The sequence below is a fragment of the Dipodomys ordii genome, unplaced genomic scaffold (genome assembly GCF_000151885.1).
Source record: "Dipodomys ordii isolate 6190 unplaced genomic scaffold, Dord_2.0 Scaffold22, whole genome shotgun sequence".
NCBI lineage: Eukaryota > Metazoa > Chordata > Mammalia > Rodentia > Heteromyidae > Dipodomys > Dipodomys ordii.
Genome location: NW_012267238.1, coordinates 5,937,397 through 5,960,801, shown reverse-complemented (window position 1 = coordinate 5,960,801; position 23,405 = coordinate 5,937,397). Strand labels below are relative to the sequence as shown.

At 42.4% G+C, this 23,405-nt stretch overlaps 2 protein-coding genes and 1 pseudogene across 2 annotated transcripts in view; 1 reads left to right on the top strand and 2 right to left on the bottom strand.

Annotated features, from left to right (window-relative positions):
* Positions 1-264: 264 nt before the first annotated feature.
* On the bottom strand, positions 265-1,431 carry B3gnt6 (UDP-GlcNAc:betaGal beta-1,3-N-acetylglucosaminyltransferase 6). The gene has a single exon (XM_013014070.1). The coding sequence runs from the start codon at positions 1,429-1,431 to the stop codon at positions 265-267; it is 1,167 nt and encodes a 388-aa protein (XP_012869524.1).
* Positions 1,432-10,579: 9,148 nt separating this feature from the next.
* Positions 10,580-11,381, top strand: LOC105983865 (annotated as a pseudogene).
* A 5,138-nt stretch (positions 11,382-16,519) lies between these two features.
* Acer3 (alkaline ceramidase 3) overlaps positions 16,520-23,405 on the bottom strand; it is a 108,198-nt gene continuing 101,312 nt past the window's right edge. The window contains exons 10-11 of the mRNA XM_013013893.1: positions 18,722-18,767; positions 16,520-18,182 (exon numbers count right to left, since the gene is read on the bottom strand). Of these exons, the coding sequence (XP_012869347.1) occupies positions 18,129-18,182; positions 18,722-18,767 (100 nt within the window). The 3' untranslated portion in view covers positions 16,520-18,128. The remainder of the gene's footprint in view (positions 18,183-18,721; positions 18,768-23,405) is intronic.

Sequence of the window (23,405 nt, the reverse complement as noted above, 5' to 3'; positions counted from 1 at the left end):
TCCCACCATGTGAGCCTTGGGAGATTTAAATAATCAGAGTTATGCTGGGGCCAGATCTCCTGACCAATAAGGTCCTGGATGAGGGAGGGGGGGGAGAGAGGGAGGCGGGGCAGGAAAATAGATTATAGTATTTTCCAGAGTCCTCCTCTCAAAGGTCATCTCAGTGGGATCCGACCATCACAGCATGGAAAGCATCCCGTGGGGAGGCCCTGGGGGCTGAGGCCGCTGCTCTGTGCACTGACCCTCCCCTCAAACCCTGAGTCCTTAGGGTACCCTTTGTCCTCGTCTGCAGCTCAGCGCCGGGTCATGCAGCGCTTTCCACATGAGCAGCATCTCGTAGGGCGCAAAGCGGTGCACGAGCAGCAATTGTCGATACACGCAGGGGTCGAAGGAGGGCCGCTGGGCGCCCGGCAGCTGCACCCCGAAGGGCCGGATGCCCTCGTGGCCGCTGGGCTCCAGGCCGGCGCGCTGCAGACACATGCCCATGAAGGCGTCGTCGATGGGGAAGAGCGGGGTGCGGCGGGCCGCGGCGCGCAGGGCTCGGGCCGTGTGGCGGGACAGGAGGAAGCCGCCGCCGCTGCAGTACACCGGGTAGGCCTCGCCGGGGAAGAGCTGCGGGGGCACGAAGTACTTGCTGTGGCGGTCCCGGATGGGCACGGAGCCGGCCATGAGCTGCCCGGTGAAGAGGTGACGACCCGCGGCCTGGCCCTCCAGGAAGCGCAGCACGTTGGCCGTGTGCACGAAGACGTCGTCGTCGCAGCTGAGCAGGAAGCTGGCGCCGGGGCAGCGGGCGTGCAGCCAGTCCAGCAGGTGCAGGTGCTTGAGCGTCAGGTTGAGGAAGGTGTCGCTGAAGGCCCACTGCAGCACGTCGCCGTGCTCGCGCGCTTCCAGCCCCACCAACTCGGCCAGCCGCGGCGCCTGCGCGGCCTCCTCAGGCGCCGGGGTGCCCAGCAGGAAGACGCGACGCACCAGCCGCCCGCCGCCGCCGCCGCCGTGCTCCCGCCCCCACGTGCGCCGGATGAGCTCGCGCCGCTCGTAGTGCGCAGGCGCCGACTTCACGGCCAGCAGCAGGAAGACCCCGCGGCGGCCCGCGCACTTGGTGGGCGAGTCCCAGAGCAGCGGGAAGCGGCGGCAGTGGCGGTACTGCAGGAAGTCCTGGATCCGAGCGGGCAGCTGCTCGAAGTCCGCCGTGCTGTTGGCCACGGAGGTGTTGGCCAGGCATAGTGGCCCCTGGTGCGGCGTCCCCGGCTGTCCTGCGGCGAAACCCTCGGTGTGCCCCTCCCCGTCCAGCCTTCCCTGCCTCTCCCCCCCCTCCTCCTCCGGGGACCTCGGGGTCTCGAGGAGCCACAGGTGCAGGGCCAGGAAACTCACGCCCACCAGAAGGAAGGCCAGAGTCTTGGGAGTCACCGATCTGCGGCAGGGAAGAGCCATCTGGGGTGGGAGGGGGGGGAGGGGGGGAAAGTGGTGGGTAAATGGAGGCAGATGTGAGCCAGAAGTCTTTGGCCTCAAATGGCATGCCACTCCAACGCCATTCCATTCCTCTCAGAACCCAGCCCTTTCTAACTCTGCTCATAAGGACTCCAAATTCAAGAAAACACGGAGGGTCCCAGGTGTCCAGGGTATGTGGCTGTAGTTCCAGCTACTCAGAAGTAAGAGATGCAAGAAGATGAGGATGGGAGGCCGGTGAGGTGGGAGGGTGGAAGAGAAGAGTGGGAGGGCTAACAAAGATCCCCCCCCCATCTCAACAAAACAAGCCAGTTGTGAGCTGGCAAACACTGTATGTAATCCCAAGTACTGGGGAGGCATAGGTAGGAGGGCAAAAACTCAAGACTGGCTGAAAAATAAAAAGAAAGGGTTAAGGTGTGGCTCAAGTGGTGGATGGAGCATCCGCCTAGCAAATAGGAGGTCCTGAGTTAAAACACATATACAACAACACAGTACTACAAAGAAGGAAGGGAGGAAAGACAGGAGGAAAGGTTAGTAGATTATCACTCTTCAGTGTGGGTGTGACAATAAGTGACTTTTGACTCTCCAGTTTCTTTTTCTTTTAAATTGTGCCGGTACTGAGGCTTGAACTCAGGACCTGGGTACTGTTTCTTAGTTTTTTTTTGTGTGTGTGTTTTTCCTCAAGGGGGGCACTCTACCACTTGAGCAGCTCCACATCCAGATTTTTGGTAGTTAATTGGAAATAAAAAGTATCATGAACTTTCCTGCCTGGCTGATGTCAAACCGCAATCCTCAGAGTATCTAGGATCACAGGTGTGAGTCACTAATGCCCGGCCATAGCCACCTTTATTGCAACCTAAACTCTCCACCCCGCTCCCAGAGTTTCCCCAGAGTGCCACCATCCTATGTTGTTCAAGCCAGAATCCTTAATTGACTTCTTCTTTCCTTCATTTCTAAACCCTGGTTATTTCCCAGTTATTTCTTTTTCTTTTCTTTTCTTTTGGGTCCAGTCATGGGGCCTGAACTCTGGGCCTGGGCGCTGTCCCTCAGCTCTTCAGCTCAAAGCTAGCGCTCTATCACTTGAGCCACAGCACCACTTCTGGCTTTTTTCTTTTTGCTTATGTGGCGCTGAGGAATCGAACCCAGGGCCTCATGCATGCAAGGCAAGTGCTCTACCACTAAGCCACCTTTCCAGCTCTTCCCAGTTATTTCTAAACCCAGTTATTTCCAAGTATTTCAGCATCCTGTACATATCCATTTCCTTTATCAACTGGCCAATCCAAGCCATTAGGTGAATCCTGCTCAGATCAAGTAGCCTTCTGCTTACTCTCTCCTCCTCCTCTTGTGCTGACAGGAGTAACCTTTGAACACCACATCACAGCCTGCCACCAAGCTTCTTCCTGAGAGCTTTTCCTGGTGCTATTCCTCACATCAACTGACTTCTCCACTTCCCTGTTTCCTATCCTTTGCTGCATTGGCAGAGGCCAATCCTTGAAGGAAGGTTTGTGGTGTTCAAAGTCCAAGCACTTTGTTAGTCATTCCTGGGCTACCTTCCCTACTAGTCTGGAAGCACCTTGAGCACAAGGGTGCATCTCTGCTGTTCACCCTTATGCCCTAGAGGGAGAATGACACAAACCACGGATAGATGCTGGTTGCCTGGATTCAAATGCCATCTCCACCATTTTCGACCTGCCTATTTGAGCATATGCCTGCTTCTTCAAAGTTTTTAAAATAACTTTTTTGAGGCAGTGTCTTATGTAGCCCCATGTTGGCCTTCAACTTGAGAGCTTCTTGCATAATCCTCTCAAATACTCAGACTACAAGCATGTGCAACCACATCTAGCTTAAGAGTTTCTTGCTGGGTGCTGGTGGCTCACATCTGTAATCCTAGCTATGCAGGAGGATGATGTGAGGACTGTGGTTCAAAGCCAGCCTGTGCAGGAAAGTCCATGAGACTCTTATCTCCAACTAACCACCAGAAAACCAGAAGTGGCACTGTGGCTTAAAGTGATAGAGTGCTAGCCTTGAGCAAAAGAGCGCAGGCCCTGAGTTCAAGCCCCACAACAACAACAACAAAAAGTTTCTGAGGGTCAGGTACAGTGGCTTATGCCTGTGATTCCAGCTATGTGGGAGAAGGACCTGGACAAAGAGTGAGACCCCCCCCATCTCAAAAATTAAGCTGGAGAGCCAGTGAGATCCTATCTGAAAAATAAACTAAAGCAAGGACTGAGGGACATGCCTCAAGTAATACAATGCTTGCCTAGGAAATTCAAGGCTCTTCCTAGTCAAGAAAAAGGAGGAGGGAAGGGAAGAGGGAGGAGGAAGAAGGCAGCTAAATAATGTGTGCCACAAATTTAGCATAGCACTTGGCATATAGTATTCAGTGTACATTAGCTGTTGTAATTGTGCCAGTCAAGAGTTATTGAAGGACTACTCTTCCCAAAGTGTGTACTCAATGCTTTCTGGCAGAGTAATTTGCATACAGTAGGGATTACTGAATTGAACTGGGATCTAGTACATACCAAATAGATGAAGGCTATATACAATTGTCGGCTTGAAGTGGCACAGAGGTGGCTCAGTGAAGAAGGGTAACAGTGAGGTACTGGGACAAGTGGAAGAACCAAGTATGTGTGTCACTGCCACCTTAAGCACCATATGAAAAGCGCCCCCCCTTTCTCCTTACTCTTCATGAAGTCCTGCTTCAATGCTGGTGTCCTGGGAAAAAAGGGACAACAAAGCAAGCTCTATGTTATACAAACTCAATGTATAGTTCTGTGTTTGGACTGTTTGGGATAGTAATAATATACTTTTCAATGGTTCAAAGAATAAAAAAGGAAATAGAACTTGAATCACAAACAAGTGGGCATTGAGTCCCAGCTCCTTTTATGACTTAGTTAACAGTCTAGATCTTAGTTCTTCATCTGGAAAACTGAAGATGTAACACTCGTCTTTTGATGAAATAGGAAAGCAATTGTGTGACTGCTGAAGGGCCTTACAAATGCTTTTAAAAGAATTACTAAATAGTATTCATATGCTGGAGGCATGGCATAAGTGGTAAAGAACTTGCTTAGCAAGCATAAACGCCCCGTGTTCAATCCCAGTCCTACTAATAAAAAGTTTTCCTATCCAACCATAGTGGTACATACTTGTACCACTAGTAGCTTGTATTACATAGCTACTTGGAAGGTTGAGATAGGAAGTTTCAGGCCAGCCTGGACAAAATCCCAGTACTAGCACAAAAAGGCAGGGGTTGAAATGGGAGGGGGACGATGAAAGGGGTACTGATCAAGATGCATTGTACTCAGAAACTAGCAGGTTGAATTGTAACTATTTTGTATAATTAAAGATAATAAAATCATAACTTAAAAAGAAAACATAAACACAAATTAAAGAGCTTGTGGTATAGAATACTCAGAATACTTGCCCAACATGTAGCAAATCCAGAGTTAAATCCCCAGCAACCCTCGAAACACACATGAAAAAGAATGAAAGGAAGCATTCCTCCTCCACGTTTCTTTGCCCTGAATCTTTTCTCAGAAATACAATGAGCTGAGCCCTAATGCAACAATAAATCCCACTTCAGCAACACTGGTTCCTTGATGAACTTGATCCAGGAACCTGGATCACAGCCAGCTTTAAATATATATCAGGCAATGGTATAGGGCCAAGCCTTGCTTCTAAGGACAGTGTTGGCTTGCTCACCACTGTATCTGGATGCTACACTGCCACCACAGGGCTTTGCTCTATAGTCCTTTTTACTGGACCATCTTTTGCTCCTGGTACCCTGGAGCCCCTACCTTAAGCTTTGCTGTTCTCCACTGACCCTGCTCCCTTGTCTCTTGGGACTCAGCTTTAGTTCTACCTCCTTCAGGTCATCTCCTGGTAAGTCCAGGTCAATAGATCTGTCTTTTTGGTGCAAAATTGGTGAAAAGGAACATATTTGCCACTTGTTTGGTGTTTGTTTAAGTGAGATCTTGGGCAAGGAGTTTATCTCAGTGTCCCAAGATTTTGAGTTAAGACACGGGCACCATGCCTGGCATGTAGTTAAATGAAAACCTTAACAATGGACTAATTATGGGGCCAAGGTGATCGGGTTTGTATGGGGAAAGCCCAGCCTTCTCACATGGTACACTGTAATGCCCCCATTGTAGGCCTCAGACAGACCTTTGTGCACCTGTTCATTACCCTACACCTGTAATACTGCTCACACTGTCTGAAATTACCCCCCCCCGCCCTTCATTTCTAAGAACAGCTTTGGTTACTCCCTTCTTTGGTTGAAAACCCAGGTAGTTGGAACATAGATTCCTGGTCACCTATCAACCCCTTAGAATCCCAGGAATTCCAGGGGAATTCTGTGTCTGGCAGATATGGTAGGCAAAGAAACCTGTTACTATTGGGGCTTTGACTTCAACTCCCAATGTGAAGCCTGAACCCCTGGGGAGGGGGGCTGCACTGGACTCCAGCAGTCCTGCGACCTGGAAACTCTCACCCTGACCTCCTTGGTTCTTGCTCTAAGAAGGGAGTGGGGAGATGGAAAAAGGTGTCTCCTTCGCAATAGGAAGAAATCCAGACCTCCCCCCTCCCTCTTACCTTGTATGTCGGAGAGAAGAGAATTAGGCAGGGGCCATCCCAGGTTGGGTCTCAGTCTTTATTTTATACAACTAGGCTTTCACACCCAGGACTGTTCTTGCTTTTGACCAATCCTCCTTCTTCTCTCCATTACCCCTCCCCCTCTGGGGGAGGGGGAAAAGGGAGCAGGGTGGCTGCAAGTTTCCTCAGCTAGCTTGCTATAGATTATGCTTCTATATCACCTCTTATTGATCAACTGACCTGTGTCCTCCAACTGATAGACACAACTACACAGGAATTGTTTAACGCTACACTGTAGAGTTTAGTTTTCCTGCTCGGTTGTGAGCCATTCCAGGTCTGGGCCTCTTCCATTAACATAGGATGTACTTTAAAATCCTTGTCAACAAAGTTTTATGTAAAATGCTTATATAGAAACCTTTTCTAAATTAGTGACAGTTACTGATCTTTTATTAGTTTTGGGGGGCACTGAGGATTGAACTCAGGGCCTTGTGTATGCTAAGCACAATACTCTGCCACTGAATTATGCTTCTAACACTGGAGCATCCTGAAATGGCTTGTAGTTAAGCGTTTATCCCATTTCTGTGAAAGTTCAGGACATAGAGATGAATAGACTCTGTTCTGGTCCTCAAGGAACTCATTGCATCCTGGAAGAAAGGCGCTAGGCATACAATGATTATAAGATGGTATGACATCAGAACCCAGGGACAGAACTTGGAAAAGAGCTCCTGAGTCCACTGGGAAAGATTTCACACTAAAGCTATGTTTCATCAGGCATCTGTTGCTGTAACACGGGTTCCTATAACTTAAAAGCTTAAAATAACCACTGTTCACTATTTCTCAAGATTCCGTGGTTTGACAAGGGGTTTCTTGGTCTGGGCTCTTCTGGGCTTCCTTATGTGGCTGTCCTAACTCAGCTCAGGCTAGCTCAGCTGGGCTGGCTAGGCCTCTGTTCCCCATGCTGTTGTCCTGGGTTGCTGAACTTCCTCAGTGGGCTTGGGCTGTACAACTTGTATAAAGTCGCATCTACCACATTTAATATCCTATGACAGCCCCAGATGCAAGGAGTGGGGAATTCAAGAAATTCATGGTCCAGTGGTCCACAGAGGAAAGTAGGATAGGCTTGAGTGGACAAGGCTGTCAGAAGGACAGGGATGATTTATTGGATGTTCTGTTATAGTGTTCAGCTTCTTATACTTCTCACGTGAAGGCTTAGGAGGATCTGGATGAGAGGCAAAGGAGGGGGAAAGAGTAATGGGAGGAAGGAGAGAGAGGGAAGGGGCTAAGCACAGGTTTCAGATGGTGAGATATGTCTAGAGGATTAGGGACACCTGAAGATTTATTGGCAACTTCATGGATGGGAGTGGGGAGCATGGATTAAATCTAGGCACAGCTGAGGACAAGAGAGCAGCACCAGGGAGAGAGACAAGACCACATTCCTCCCCAGACTGAGTCCCAGTGGTGGTGATCTCAGTGCCCAGGACTGTCATAGGGCATCTATCTGCAGATTGACTGGCTTTTTCCTCCTTAGCATGTATCTTTGGGAAATTTTAGGATGAGGTGGAAAGGCAGGCCAGAGGGGGTGGGGTTATTGGAATAAAAGAGTGGCCAGCGAGGATCTCTGACATATGAACTAGGTAGTATTTGGAAGGATGGCTTCCACAAGGTGTGTGCCATTCAGAGGAAGGATTCGAAGACAACTTTCTTTTTCAGACCTTTCTTACACAAATTGTGTGGTGCAGAAAGTCTCAGTCCAATGTCTGCCACACCTTAGCCCTAAGAATGAATGGAAAAAGAAAAAGCTGTCCCACCTCCAAGACAAACAGATTATGAGGAAGAGGAACGTTGTTGCATGGGTGAGTATGGTCTAGAAGTTTGGCTGAGTCCTCATGGTTGTTCAGAAGTTTGTAGGTAGCCTTGCAAGAAAAATCTGGTTCAGAAACTGTTAAAATTAGACTCTACCCAAGGAAGCCAACCCTATGACATTCCTATACTTCTCAAATGTAGACTTCAAAATTTAGGTAAGGGACCTGGCCACAATCACATAGTTTTTCCACTAGAGGACTAGGATCCCAATACAGGCCTTGAGACACCAAGGAGATAATGTATCTAGTAATCATGCCATCAGGATGAATGCCAATGGGTTCCAGGTCGGAGCCTATGCTCCAGGGTTACTGTCCCCCACCCCTTAAGCTGGTCACATAGCCTGCTCTGCCAGTTAGTCACACCCAGCTCAGCCACTGGCACCTGCAGACTCCAAGGAACTAGAGCTCAGGCCCTCACTAGGCTTCCCCAGGTGGCTGGGTATGCTATCTGGCTTGAGGTGTCCTTGTCTTTTTTTTTTTTTTGGTTGGTCGTGGGGCCTGAACTCTGGGCATGGGCACTGTCCCTCAGCTCTTCAGCTCAAGGCTAGTGCTCTACCACTTGAGCCACAGCACCACTCCTGGCTTTTTTCTGCTTATGTGGTGCTGAGAATCGAACCCAGGGTCTCATGCATGAGAGGCAAGCACTCTACCACTGAGCCAACTTCCCAGCCCCAAGGTGTCCTTGTCTTTCAAAATTCTCCCACCCAATCCTGAAATGGCTTATTTCTGAAGACTCAGTCTGAGCTCCTCTTCTTGTCCTCCATGATCTTACTCTCCGTTCTTAAATGTATCCTTTTAGCTCCTTATGCTAGCAGGATGTCTCAGACTTCTCATCCAATAAATCCCACTGGGTATAGTGGTACCTGACTATAATCCCAGCACTCAAGAGACTGAGGGAGGAGGAGCATCACAACTTCAAGCACAGCCTGAGCTACACAGTGATACTGATGTGTGTGTGTGTGTGTTTTGAGACAGGGTAAAAAAAAAGACCTAACAAATCAAATCCCAAACTAGAGTATAGTTACACACTATAACTTACCCTAAATCTCCCCATATAACTCAATTTGATTTTCCATCTCTACAGTCCTTCACCAGGACCGTTTTACTTCTATCTAGCTGCAAGTCCTCATTGCCTCCATTTAGTCAATGCTAGTTTCAAGAGCTTTCAAAATTCTAATTCTTCAGATGGCTTTCAATGCCATTGCATGAATTAATTCTCCAGATACTCCCTTCCTGCCCTCTCTGCTGTAACCTGTTTACTACAATTCTGTTTTGGCCTCCCAAGTGCTGCTGTTACAGATGTGTACCACCATGCCTGGCTTCCTTCTTTGCTTTTTGATATAGAGATCTCTCTACTCCAGTGCCCAAACGAACATTCTAATAACTCTCTACAATCTTCCTCCATGACACTCATTCCAAATGTAAGTCATTTGACTGACAGTAGATTGGCTGGATAGTCACATACTAGGGTTCAATGAGTGAATTCTCTTTCTCTCCTACTTGTTCAATATTTTTCTTTGGGAATCCAGCCCTGCTTTTATACTTGGCCATCTAGGAAGACACAGTTGGTAAACTTCAGTCATTCCGAAGCTGAAATGAGAATTGAGGGTAACTCCAGTCTAAGCTAGAGAGGAGCCCAGAGAGAGCTCATAAACCTGGTTAATCAAATGATGAATAGGTGTAGGTAGGAGCATGAGTCACAGTAGCACTAGGAAGGAATGTAGAGTTCAGATGTATGTGTAAAACAACTTTAAATCTTGACTTCTTTTCAGTCTTCTCCATCACAAAGCATATCCCACATGGCTCTACAAATTCACCTGTTTTGACAGACAAGAGTTCCTGTTTGCCTCATGTTCACATCCATCTATTGTTCCAGGCAAGGTGCCCATGCCTAACACACAAAGGAAGGACCAGCTGAAGAACCAACCAGATGGTCAGGGGTGACTGAAATGATCATTTTATCACACTTGGCTTGGAAAGCTAATATTTGAAAAGCTGTAGTATAGCACAGTGGCAAGTTGTAAGAAATTGCTCATTTGTTTTACACCGTATAGGTCAAACACGGAAATCATCAACATATATGGCTTATGCAGTATGACTTTTCTGTTCCCAATATGCTCTGCTTCATAGTAGGAAACTAGGTCAGGTGTTTACTCCACAGCTCTCTGGTTGAGTATGCTGTATATTTATAGATCATAAAGGTTTAAAAGTAAAGTTACTGGCTTTTACATTTGCAGCTTAGGTTTATGTTTGTGGGTTCTACTGTAGTACAGTCATGAGTGTAACAGCAAATTGGGCCTATTAAGTTTACTTCCAGCAGGGTTTGTTGTTAGCCTTAAGTAAATTAGCAAAAGGTGTGTACTGAAATGCAATCCACTCAGCTTATATGATGTGTTGTGGGAAGCTAACTACTCCAACTGGACAGTGACCAAACTGTATGAAGTGGCCTTACCTTCCATCAATGAACAGTCATTATAATCATACCAGAGAATTGTAAGGGACAGGGTTGCCTCGGAGGCTCAGTGGAGCCCTCCATCCAGGACAGCTGGCCCTTCCTGGGCCTCCCCACCCAAGCCCACAGGTCCCTTTGTCTTGTAGGCCTCTAGTGTCTGGTTTTGGGGCGAAATGAGAGCAAACCTGGAGAGGGAGCAGACTGCAGGGAAGCTGCTGGCGCTGTCAAGATGATAGAGGTATCAACAACACCTAATGCCCAGAATCTGCTACACCAGCTGCTGAACACTCCTCGAACAGGAATCTAGAAGTCTGTGGCTTAAGACAGATGGAGTCTGCCCATGATAATGGCCTCAGGATGACTATGAGACTCAGGGACTTTGAAGTAAAAGGTCTCTGAGCCTGACTCAGTACTTTCGCTTTGACAGAGATTTTCTCTAAGTGTGAATTTACTGTACAGATTCCTGTCTAAAACGTAGGTACAGCCCAAGCACCTTGGGTGTGTTGGCCTGAGCTGCTTTTACTTGGCTGTAAAGTCAATAGAAGAGGAAAGGAATGTCCCTTTGGCAATTGACTTGAGCTGAATAAGTCAGTATAGATGTACAGTTTCAGACTTTGATGAGAATGGGAAAGACTGTCTTGGAGAAGGAGTGTTGGACAGTTCAAGCTACAAGGGCCTTTCAGTTTCTACAACTCTCTTCTTCCTGCATTCAGGAGATCTTGCTATCTGAAAGAAAAAATACATTTGATTTGGAAAGACTAGAAGCTCAACTTAAGGCATGTCACTGCAGAATCGTATTTTCTAAAGCAAAGCCTTTGGTGTTGGCACTATTCATCATGTGCCTGGAGATCCAGGCACAGAAGATTATAGAATTAACAGAGGGTGGTGAATGCCTTCCGAAACATTCCAAGATAAGTGGTCGGGATTTGATCTTCTGGTAAGAGCTTGTATCCAAGTGTTTAACTGAATATTCATCAAACAAGTGCTCCAAACCAAACATTCAGAAGTTGAAGTAGATTGTTTCCGGGTAGACGTTATAGGAATAAAACATTACTAGACGTCTTACTTGAAATAGTAGCATTTAATATTTTCACCTGCAATAGATGAATGCTAAAATATTGCCTAGATTATGGATTAGATAAAAATACTTTATTCTAGTATTTTCTAGAAAAAAACAATAGTGGTTTGGCAAATCAAATGGAAAAGGTGATTAAACAGACAAGATTACCTGAAAATGGTTCCTTGTAGAGATTCAATACAATCTGTATGTTTATTAAATAACTGCTTGTAGAACATATAGTTGTAACAGATAAACTAGTAAATGTTCTATTGGCTTGAAAACATTATCTGTTAGTCACACTGATAACTGACTCTGATATATTAAAAGCGTGGAACTGCTTGAGAGTAACCCACACCCAATCAGTATGCTAAATAAAAACTGATTGTAGTTGCTATTTTTTATTTTGGGCTTTTTTAAACTGTGTTTTTTGTTTGTTTTCTTTTGGGGTTCTAGGGATCCAACCCAGGGCATTGCACTTGCTAGGCAAGTGCTTTGCACTGAGCCACATCCCAGCCTGCTGCTGTCTTTTAGAATAGATTTTTTTCATTTGTAAGAATGACTTAGCTCTAAAAAGAAGAGGTAAAAAGAAACCAGAAAAGGACACTGTGGAAAGAACATTGACCTTTTTCCTTTTAGAAAATAAGAGAAGCAATATATATATATATATATATGTATATATATATATATATATATATATATGTATGTGTGTGTGTGTGTGTGTGTGTGTGTGTGTGTTTGTGTGTGTGTGTGTGTGTGTATGCCTGTTCAGCTTATTTGGCTTTGACAACTAGCTTACAGTGTTGTTTTAGGTGATGTAAGGAAAAATAGTCAGAAGACCTCAACTTTCTGTATCAACTCAAAAGCTGAGTGCAACTAGGACTAGATTTTTACAGAACAGGATAGGTTTCCTTTGTTAACTATAACAATAAAATCATGGACCTTACTCATAGTAAATTTCTCAGGGGTTTAGGCACTTTACTGCAGGCTGTTGCCAAATCTGATAAAATTTATGTGAAAAATAATTTTATGAAATATTAAAACACAAGTCCTATGATGACATTCAGCAAAGTGAACGTGTGAAGTATATATTTTCATTATGAAAAATACACAGAGAAGTCTGGTGCTGGTGGCTCATGCCTGAATCCTAGCTACTCAAGAGGCCGAGATCTGAGGATCACAGTTTGAAGGTATTCTGGAAGGGAAAGTGAGACTGTTATCTCCAATTAACTACCCCCATCCCCAAAAAAGCAAAAGTAGAGCTGTGGCTCACTAGCCTTGAGCAAAAAAGCCCTAGGACTGGCACATATTAAAAGAAAAAAGAAAGGAAGGAAGGAAGGAAGGAAATACACAGAGATGTAAAGTAAAGCAGGCCTGCTGTACTTCCACATTCCACAACTCTCATTTGATGGGGTCTAGAGCCAGTGAAGCAAACTCCAGGAGCCAGAGTTTGAGACTATTCAGTTTCAGTCCCACATTTCTTCCCCCTCCCTAGTGATTCTGAGGATAGAACCCAGGGCATTAGCACATGCTAGGCAAGCACTCTATCATGGAGCTATATTCCCAGACCTTATATTATTGTTTCAACCATGCTTTAAAAAGTAAATACAGCCAAACTTCTGAAAACTGGATTTGGCCTGTGGACTACAGTTTGCCAACCTCTGGGCTGGAGCTCTTTGATAGTGTAATAATAAAAAAAAAGCCTTTCCTTTTAGGTTGCAAATGATCTCTGTATTTTTATTTTTATTTATTTTTTTTGTTGGTCATGGGGCTTGAACTCTGGGCCTGGACGCTGTCCCTCAGCTTTTCAGCTCAAGGTGAGCACTCTACCACTTGAGCTACAGTGCCACTTCATTGTTTCCTGCCTGGGCTGGCTTTGAATCTTGATCCTCAGATCTCAGCCTCCTGAGTAGCTAGGATTACAGGTGTGAGCCACTGGTGCCCGGCTTTGATCTCTGTATTTTTACAGAGAACTATATGTGCTTAAAATTTTCTCTAATAAAGGTGCTCTGTGGCATCCTTAGAATAAATTCTGCAAACTCAATTTAAACTTGATGATCTAACATTAACAGAAGTTTCAGAAACTTTATGACAATTTTGTGAATATTCAAGTTACCAATGAGTCAATCTAGTTCAAGTATAAACAGTGTGCTCTTTAAAGCAACGGGGCAGATCACCATGAGCCAAGCTGTGCAGTGCAACCTGTTGTTGGCTCAACAACAATGACAGCAGCTAAGCTAACAGAGTGAGAGGATGTAAAGTCACTTACAGTCCTGTAAGTGAATTCCTTGATTTGGACTTAAGGATTTTCCAGTATGGAATATGATGATCAATCTTTTCTACACTAGCGGCCAACCTGAACAGGTAGTAATTTGTTGGATTTAATTATAAATGAAGACTCTGAGAAACATTGGACATTTGCATTGTATTAGAAATTGGGTAGCTAAGAATACTGCCTATCCAACAAAAGACTTGCCTTGTGCTGGTCTCTCTTTTAATCCTTACTTTTCTTTCAACATTGTTAAAAGTTTCAGGCAAAGGTTTATAGTCCAAGGCCAGAGTTTTATCTTCAGGGAAGTAGTATCCTGTGTGGATATGAAGCTGACTGAACTGATAGTTTTGGAGACAAGGTTTAAGTCCAGTTAAGCACAATCATACAGGTTCTCAGCAACACCAGCAACTCCGGTTCTCCCACCACTGCCATCTCCCCAATGGAAAAAAGAGCCAGTGGTGGGTCACACCTTTAATCCTAGCTACTTGGGACACCAGGAGGATCTGAGACCTCATCTCAAAAACGTTATAGCAAGTATGCAAGTGTATGTGAGGCCTTGGGTTCAAATGTCAGAATTTGAATACATGATTGAAAAAAAAAATCAAGGAAATGATGTTAGCCTTCCCTCCAAATCATCCTTCTTAAAGGAAGTACAAGTTTAAAAAGCAGGACTGCAGTTTCCTATTACATGAATCATGTTTGTTTTTTCAAATCACTTTACAGCTCTTTCCTTATTTAGTTGCAAATGGTCACAACAGTGAAAAGGCTGTAATCCTCAGACATGAAACACAAGACATATCAAACTAATTATATAATACCTTTCTTTGAATGATGTAAAATATAAGACAGAAGTAGATCTGTAAATAGCTACAAAACTGTCAATTCGGGTTAAAATGTTCTCTTTGAAACATTTAAGTTTTAACAAAATGCTTAAATAGGGATACAGGTTGACTCACTGCAACAATGAGATGCACAAGACACTATGTTGAAAAACAAACTTTACAATTTAGGTTGGGGAGGGAAGGGATGGTAGGGGAAAAACAAAGGAGGAGGTAACAATGCTTGATAGGAAATGGACTCATTACCTTGCTCATGTAACTGTAACCCTTCTGTACAGTATTTTTACAATAAAAAACAAGAAACATGTTTTACACAAATGCTTATCCAGTAGCATATCATACTCCACAGGCCAAAAGAACTTCCTATCTTATAAAGTGGAATTGGAAGCTGAAAACATCATATTTAGCAACAATTGAGAAATTGCTTTTAAGAGCAAAACAATGTGGAACTCATAGGACTCAGAAGAGAAACTTACATTATTAGACCCTTTAGGGATATTAATTAAATTCAGAACATACTTGTATAACAGGATTTACTTTTATAAGCATTCAGAGATTTTCATGCCCTAGGTACTGGTTCTCAATTTTGTCTGAGTCATACCTTCTCTTCCCAGTATAAGAAAAACTCTGTAAATAACACCCAGATTATTCTAGGATTTTGCATTTTTGGTTAAATCATAATATCTCTATCTACTATTTGAAATCCCTCCAGCTGATCAGTATATCATAAAGGTAAGATATCTCTTCAGCAGGTGGGATGTTTTAGGAAAGCTCATGTTGGAGGTATGGGAAAAACTGATTAATCAGATTAAGACAAACACTTTTGCCTAGTTTTTACTTAAAAAAAAACCAAAAAATCAAAAACAGCAAATTGCTTTTAGTTTCCAAAGTGGAAATGGCAGCATGCGTATATTCAAAGGTGAGGAAACTGCTTCTTGCACAAAGTCCTAAAGTATTAATGTTTTATAAAATGGAATTTGTTCCAGGCTCACACTCTTTACATCAGTCACTTGATGCTAAGGTAAGCACATCAGGTAACTTACAAATTACTACTTGCTCAGTAGGAAACAGACTTTTGCTATATTCTAGCTAAGAGGAAGTTTTCTATGCAAATGAAGAGGAGGGAGGTAAATAGACATCTAACTCTGTAAAATCCACTCAGAATCCAAGAAGTTAAAAAAGAAAGCCATTGAAATAAAGGCAAATTAGCAATAGTTTATAGATCATCAGTGATTTCACACATTGGGCACAGAAACAAAGTTTTCAATATGTTATTTTGTGCTAATTAGAAGGGCCACAATGTCAGGTACAATGGTCCTGGAAATGTAAAGATTTCAGTTTTCATTGAACACATATAAATTGTTTTATTCTAGGCTTTACTGTAGTCCTGGCTTTACAACTGACATAAAGGTCTTTAAGATATAGCTATCCAGAGATGCCCATAGCTCTCCAGTGAGGTGTGGGGCAGTTTACTGAAAAAGTAACCACTGGTGGTGGTGAGTGAATGGCACATTGAACAAACTGCTCTAAATGGCAGTCTTGGGGTGTGCTCTCAGTGCCAGTAACCTGACCTCTATCCTGCACAACTTCTGTTTTACCATGTTGCAGCATTGTCAGGAAAGTTGTGTCTTTGTTCCTATACAGAAATTCCTTGTTCCTATGAGCAAATCCTTTGTTCCTATATAATTTTTTCCCCTCAGTACTGAGGTTTAAACTCAAGGCTTCATGCTTGCTAGGCAGGTGTTGTACTACTTGAACCGTGTCTCCAATGCCCAATACAGAATTTTTTTGTAAGGAATATTTGACTGAATGTTACAAAAATAAATTCAGCTGGGTGCTGATGGCACACATCTATAATCCTAGCTACTCAGGAGGCTGAGATCTGAGGATCTTGGTTCAAAGCCAGCCCAGAGAGGAATGTGTGTTAGGCTCTTATTTCTAATCACGAGAAAACTGCAAGTGAGTAGAGCTGTGGCTCAAAGTTGTAGAACACTAGAATTGAACAGAAAGTTCAGAGATAGAACCTGACTTCAAGCCCCATGATCAACAAAAACCAAACAAAACATTCATTAAAAAGTGACAGTCCAAAGTAGTTGCAAGTGAATGTAGCAATATATGAAGTTAGAATTTTCCATTAAAAAAAAGCATTTTTATGGAGTACATTGGAACTGTTTGGTTTTATTTTCTCCTAAGCACATCCAAAGTTCTGTTAGATTTGTTTTGGCAAGTGGTTTTTAAAAATATAAAAGCAGGTGGAAATACCTGTTGGATGTTGGGATGTTAAGTGCAGGAAAATAGGACTTGGACTAAAACTAAGGCTAACAGGTGAAGGAAACATTTTTTTCCCTTTCATTTACTAGGGCTACTTACTGAATATTGTAAAAATGAAATACATTATCAACTTTTGTAACTTTTTCCTTTTGAAGCTGTAGCTCAAGATGTAAGCAGTGAATGTCTTTTTGTTTGATAAGTGATTGAATTTCCTAAACATTCAAAGCACTGATGTTTCTTAGCATTGTAACTTTTAGATATATGTTATAAGTCTGAGCTATTTCTATATATATATATATATATATATATATATATATATATTTCCCTCAAAAAATGGAGGAGGAGGTATTTTAATGAGTTTTATGTAATAAAGCTTTAGATCCTGACCATTTCATCTAGTTAACCTGACATACTTCCCTAGGAATAACTATGACCTCTCTGAGAACAGGTAAATATCCCAAAATGTAAAAAAGTCAGCGTTTTATGATATTCTCTGATAACTTCAAGTTAACTAAGAAGGATGGGATGTGAGTAGGCTAGATCACCAATAATATTGGCCTAGCCATAAAAACATAGACAACTTAAAAGATCTTTACAAAGCAGCCAGAATTTACAGAATGCTGACTGGAGGGACAGTCTGTGGAGCTTGAGAAAAGATACTAGATAATCCATCCACTCTGGCTGTGTTGCCACACAGACTGGAGCCTACAGTAAATGCTGGGAATTGAAAAGAATAGAATCCAGTGGCAGGCCAGAGTTTGCTATGTAACTTCAACAGGCACCAGGACAGAGAAGAAATGCCTAGAATTCCACAATTAGCTCTTTTAAAAAAACTTACTGGAAAACTATCTATGAGGTTAATGGTTAATATGACAACAGTATAAATCAAGGCTGATGCAGCTAAGTGCTGGCATCCAGATATGGGAGTTTGCCAGTCCTTGATAGCTGTTTTCATTAATTGAATATTAAGAAAGTTATAGCTCACATGCAACCCTTGTAAGAAAAAAAGAGAGAGAGAGAGAAAAAGATTAATTTCCAAAGACTGCTGTTAAGAAAAGCCAAATTTCCCAGGCATTCTTGAATATCACACATCATATTTGTTTCTTTATAAACATCTTAGGATGAAGATGAGGAAAAATGAGCTAAAGCTAGGAGCTGATCACCCATCAGGCACATTCCTCATTCTCCATGGGGCTGGCAGCATTAGTTACAAAGTCTCTCCTCTGTTGCGATGATGGTCACGATGTATCTGAGTGTGTAGGTCTTCTGGACTTTCTTATATATCCTTCCAGGACTATGTATGGGAGGTGGCATTTTTTCCCCTTGGTAAAATAATTCATCAGTGATTCCTGAGATGCTCAAGCACAATCATTGGCCATATTCCGAAGAGAAACTGTGACAATAAGGATAAAATAAGAGAAGATGATTGTCCTATGCCTGGAAAGGGATGAGAAAAAAATCCATGGGGCAGTGCCTAGAGTGTTGGTAGGTTTGCTAGTGACTGTCCTGGTATTATCAGTAGTCTGGGTACAGCACATTCCTTCCAGATTTGTACCACATCTCAGAAGTTATTTTCACTTAACTGATTTAAATGTATCAGAGATCTACTTTGTCAAGCATGGAAGTGGGCATTAAAATTGTAATCCTCAAAGCAACTCTATAATATAGCTATAAACAGCTCCATTCTATTGTTGAAGTATCTCAGGCTTAAAGAGATGTATCCAAGATAATTTAGTAGTAAATGGAAGATTTTTATCTTCTTGTTCCAAAGCCTATGCTGACAGCACTAACACTCTATGCCCCCCCTTTTATCTCCTACATCCATCCCATCTTCCCCATATTTGCCTGTCAATACACACTCACACACACCACACATACACATACACATACACACCTATCACTCGCCACCCCCACCCCAGGATATAGACTTACCTTTACTTTTGGCCTATATCTCAGGTAAAGTGTTCTTGTATATAAACTGAAAGAAAAAGAAGCAGGAAGAAGCTCTTTAGATTAATTTTTAATCCATAAAAACTGGCTTACCAACAAGTCTAACCATGCCTTTGTATATGCAAAGTTAAAAAAAACAATATTGGCATGTGTTTTGTTCATTCATAGGAAGTTTGTGAGGTTTAGTAATGTGATTTAAGCCTGGTGGCTCACACCGGTAATCCTAGCTACTCAGGAGGCTGAGATCTGAGGATTGAGGTTCAAAGCCAGCCCAGGAAGGAAAAGTCCATGAGACTTTTTATCTCCAATAAACCAAACAAAAAACTGGAAGTGGCGTTGTGGCTCAAGTGGTAGAGTGCTGGCCTTGAGCTGAAGAGCTCAGGGACAGCATCCAGGCCCAGAGTTCAAGTCCCATGACCGACCAAAAAAAAATTATTATTAAGTAGTTGTATGAAGAGGTTTCTATTCCATAAGTGAGGTTTTATTTCTTGATCAATGTCATCTTTCCCATCATTTTGCCCATCTTTCCTCCCACTCCCATACCTACCCTCAAGTTACATAGTTCAACTTTTACAGAGTATACATTGAATATACTGGCTGCATTTGCTCACCCTTTCCTGCTCCATTCCTGCGCCTCTTCCCTTTGCCTACCCCCTAAAACACGTTTCCACTTCCTGGTGTTCACTTTGTACAAAACTTTAGCTGTTCAGAGGAGTTACGCCTTTGGATTCCTCCCTTAAGTATGGTAAATATATCATCCTTATTCAGTTTGTATGTATATGCATAGAGACCTGTATATGTTATTATGTGCATTTGTATTTTAGATCTAGCTTCCACACATGAGAGAAAATATGAGCTGTTTGTCTCTCTTAACATGATTTTTTCACTTAACATGATTTTTTCTAGGTCCATCCATTTCCCTACAAATGACCTAATATTATTCTAATAGATGAGTTAAATTCCATTGTATATATGTACCACATTTTCTTGATCCGCTTATCCATTGTAGGTCATCAGGGTTGCTTCCATAACTTGGCTATTGTGAATACTGCAGCAATAAATATGGATACACAAGTGTCTTTACCATATCGTGACTTGTAATACCCTGGGTAGATGACCAAGAGTAAGGCTGGTTCAGTTTTTTTTTTTTTTTTTTTGAGGAATCTCCAAACTGCCTTCCAGAGTGGTTGTACTAGTTCACATTCCCACCAACAGTGTAATAGGGTTCCTTCTACTCGGCATCCCCACTAGCATTTGTTATTGTTCATATTCTTGATGCTGGCCAATCTTACTGGAGTGAGATAGAATTTCAATGTTGTTTTGATGTTCATTTCCATTATGGTCAGGGATGTTGAGCATTTCCTCATGTTTACTTGCCATTCTTACTTCTTCTGAGCAATCTCTATTTAGTTCCTTTGCCCATTTATTAATTGGGTTGTTAATTTGGAGTGGGTGTAGTTTCCTTTTTTTTGGAGGGGGGTCCGGTCATGGGGCCTGAACTCTGGGCCTGGGCACTGTCCCTCAGCTCTTCAGCTCAAGGCTAGCACTCTACCACTTGAGCCACAGTGCCACTTCCGGCCTTTTCTGCTTATGTGGTGCTGAGGAATCGAACCCAGGGCCTCATGCATGCAAGGCAAGCCTCTACCACTGAGCCACCTTCCCAGCCCCAAGTTTCTTGAGTTCCTTGTATATTCTGGATATTTGACCTTTGTCATTACCAAGCATATTTTTGGGTACCTATCTTATATAACACTAGGCAAGATGTTTTAAGAAGACAGAAAGACAAACTCATAGACCTCAGATGTTGTACTTTAGTTTTGAGTAACCCACTAATGCTTGATATGGTTTATTTCACAATGGTTGTTGTATTGTTAGAGATACATAGTAGCAGGAAATAAATACAGGTATGAGAAACCCAGAAAAGTAATGGGAAATGTCCTCAGTCTCCTTCAACGCGAATTACCACTAGAGATAAGATTATCCTAAATTCAATGCAGAAAGCAAAGCACAGATGAATTTACCTCTGAAGAATTTATTGTACTATCTATAATATGCAGCACATACAGTTTAATGTATAGTACATTATTTAAATGTATTTGAATAGTAACAAATGTCATGAATACAAATATAAAACATATATAGCATTTCAACTAAGAAAGTAAAGATCAGAGAGTAGTTGGATAGGGGTAATTTTCTTTTTGTCCTTTTGAGACAGGGTCTTATGCAGCCTTTGCTTCCTGATTGCCAAGATTATAGATGTGTGCTCAGCAATTTTGAGCTCAGCAAATTTGAGTAATTTAATGTGACTATGATGTAGTTTACTGTACTTAAAACTGCAACTGTAAAAAGTCATTATTTTGGTGTTATTTTTTGAATACTTGCTTTTTTTTGATACTTGCTCTCTCTTAGGTTTTGACTTAAGTTTCATTTAACCTGACTAATCATTGATACTCTTAAGTATGTTATCCAAAAACTTAAAAACTAAAAAAAATGTTTACTGCAGAAAATGTTTTTGTATTGGCTGATATTATTTCAAAAGTTAAGTGCTGAAGCTTGGTGTGGTGCTGCATGTCTGTAATCCCAGCACTTGGGAGCTGGTGGCAAAAAGAGTATGATTTGGAGGCCAGCCTGGGCTACACTGCCAGTTCCAGGACAGCCTAGGATATATAATGAGATCTCTGAAATAAAGTAGGTCCTGTTCAATTTAATCATTTCAACCATCTACTGAATATTGAATACATTAGGAAATGGAGGCGCAGAGCCAAGTAACTAATTTGGCTCACGTGTGTTCACACAATTATGAAATGATGGAGCTGCACTTAGTGGCTGCTTTTACTAAAAAGCATGGACTGTTTTTTCACTTGGACCTGCAGATGTACAATAGGAAAATGCTTGGCTTCTCTACAAAGTAAAAATGAATTTTGCAGCTGTTTCCTTTGACACCTTAAATTTTGCTTCAGTATTTATGTAGAGTTGACACTCTGCCCCCACTTCAGGAATGGTACCAAAGTACTAGTAGATATAGTGTGTGTGTGTGTGTGTGTCTGTGTGTGTGTGTGTGTAAAATGGGTTATTGACAAAGACTTCTCCCTAAACCTCTCCCTCCCCAAGAACAGATGCCAACAAGTATTTGTACAACCTTTACCCACAACCCCAGCTCTTTCCATAGATATGGCATTTTTGCAATTTACAGAGACAGTATAATCAATAGTTATAATGTCTGTTCCAGAGCACTGGAGTAGTGCCTAAAGGTTTCCAGTCATTGCTTAACTAACTCCACCTTGCTGTTCTGACTTGTCCTTTCTCTTTTGTCATTCTCTACTCTGGTCACCTTCATTCCAGAAACAGGTCTGCTCAACACATCTGATCAAAGGACACCTTGTAATTAGAAACTATCCAGCCCTACTGCCTCTATGCAAGTGCAACTTTCTTAGTATAGCCACCTAGGCTCTGCTTGGCTATCTATTCAGGGATAGTGACCATAGTTTGATCAAGGCTGCCTAACTATGCTCTGTCAGCATCCCCAAAGATAGTGTTGAGGACACTTGGTTCCCGTGGTACTTTCTATACCAAATAATATTTTTTCTTGCTCTTTTTTTGCCATTACTTTTTTTCCTATTTGAATTTTGAGGAAAGAGGCTGGTGATCTGGTTTATTGATACTTTTCAAATTTAGTCCTACCCACAGTCTAGGATATGGTAATAGAGTCATGATCTGAACTCTCTTTCTGTCTTCGTTTCTCTCTCACACACAAATACAAACACAAACTTTCCCCCCTAGTACTGGTACTAGGTCCTGTTCAATTTAATAATTTCAACCATCTATTGAATACATTAGGAAATTGAGGCACAGAGCCAAGTAACTAATTTGGCTCAAGTGTGTCACACAATTATGAAATGATGGAGCTGCATCTAGTGGCTGCTTTTACTAAAAGCACTGACTTTTTTTCACTTGGACCTGAAGATGTACAGGTTACTCAGCTTTTTCTGTTCATAGCTGGCACTTGAAATATGCTTCTACCTGCAGTTGGTTATTTGGAAATAAGAATCTCTCAGACTTTTCTACATGGGCTGGCTCTGAACCCTGATTCTCAGATCTCAGCTTCCTGAGTACGTAGGATTGCAGGTGTGAACCCAGTTTCGCATACATATTTGAGACAGTTTCACCATATATTTCACGCTCATTTTAAACTTGCTATGTAGGCCAGGCTAGCCTTGACTTCTTTATCTTCCTGCCATAGCCTCACCCACAACAGGCTTGAACTCAGATTTTCATTATCTTATTTTGTTTAGGACATGTTTTCACTATGTAGTTCAGGATGTACTGAGCTCAGATATTTTTAGTCTTCTGTGTCAACTCTTTGAAACAAACACCGGAATATTTATTTATATATTTATAACACATGTTATATCATTAAACTCTCAAATAATCCATTGACATTTTCTATTCCATTCCCATTCATTGAAGTACTTATAGACCACAAATTTCCATATAACTGAAGTATAAACATCTATATTTCTTTTATTTTACTTAGGGTAAAACATCTCTAAAAAACATTCTGTTCTTCTCTGTCTCCTTCTAAAAATGACAGTAAAACATTTAAACATTAATAATAAAAAATGCCACCAAATCTTTTGTTTTGCTTTTGTTTTTGTGTGTTCACTTT

Excerpts from the sequence above, each read along its gene's own strand:
- B3gnt6 (XM_013014070.1), bottom strand. The coding sequence starts at position 1,431 with ATGGCTCTTCCCTGCCGCAGATCGGTGACTCCCAAGACTCTGGCCTTC.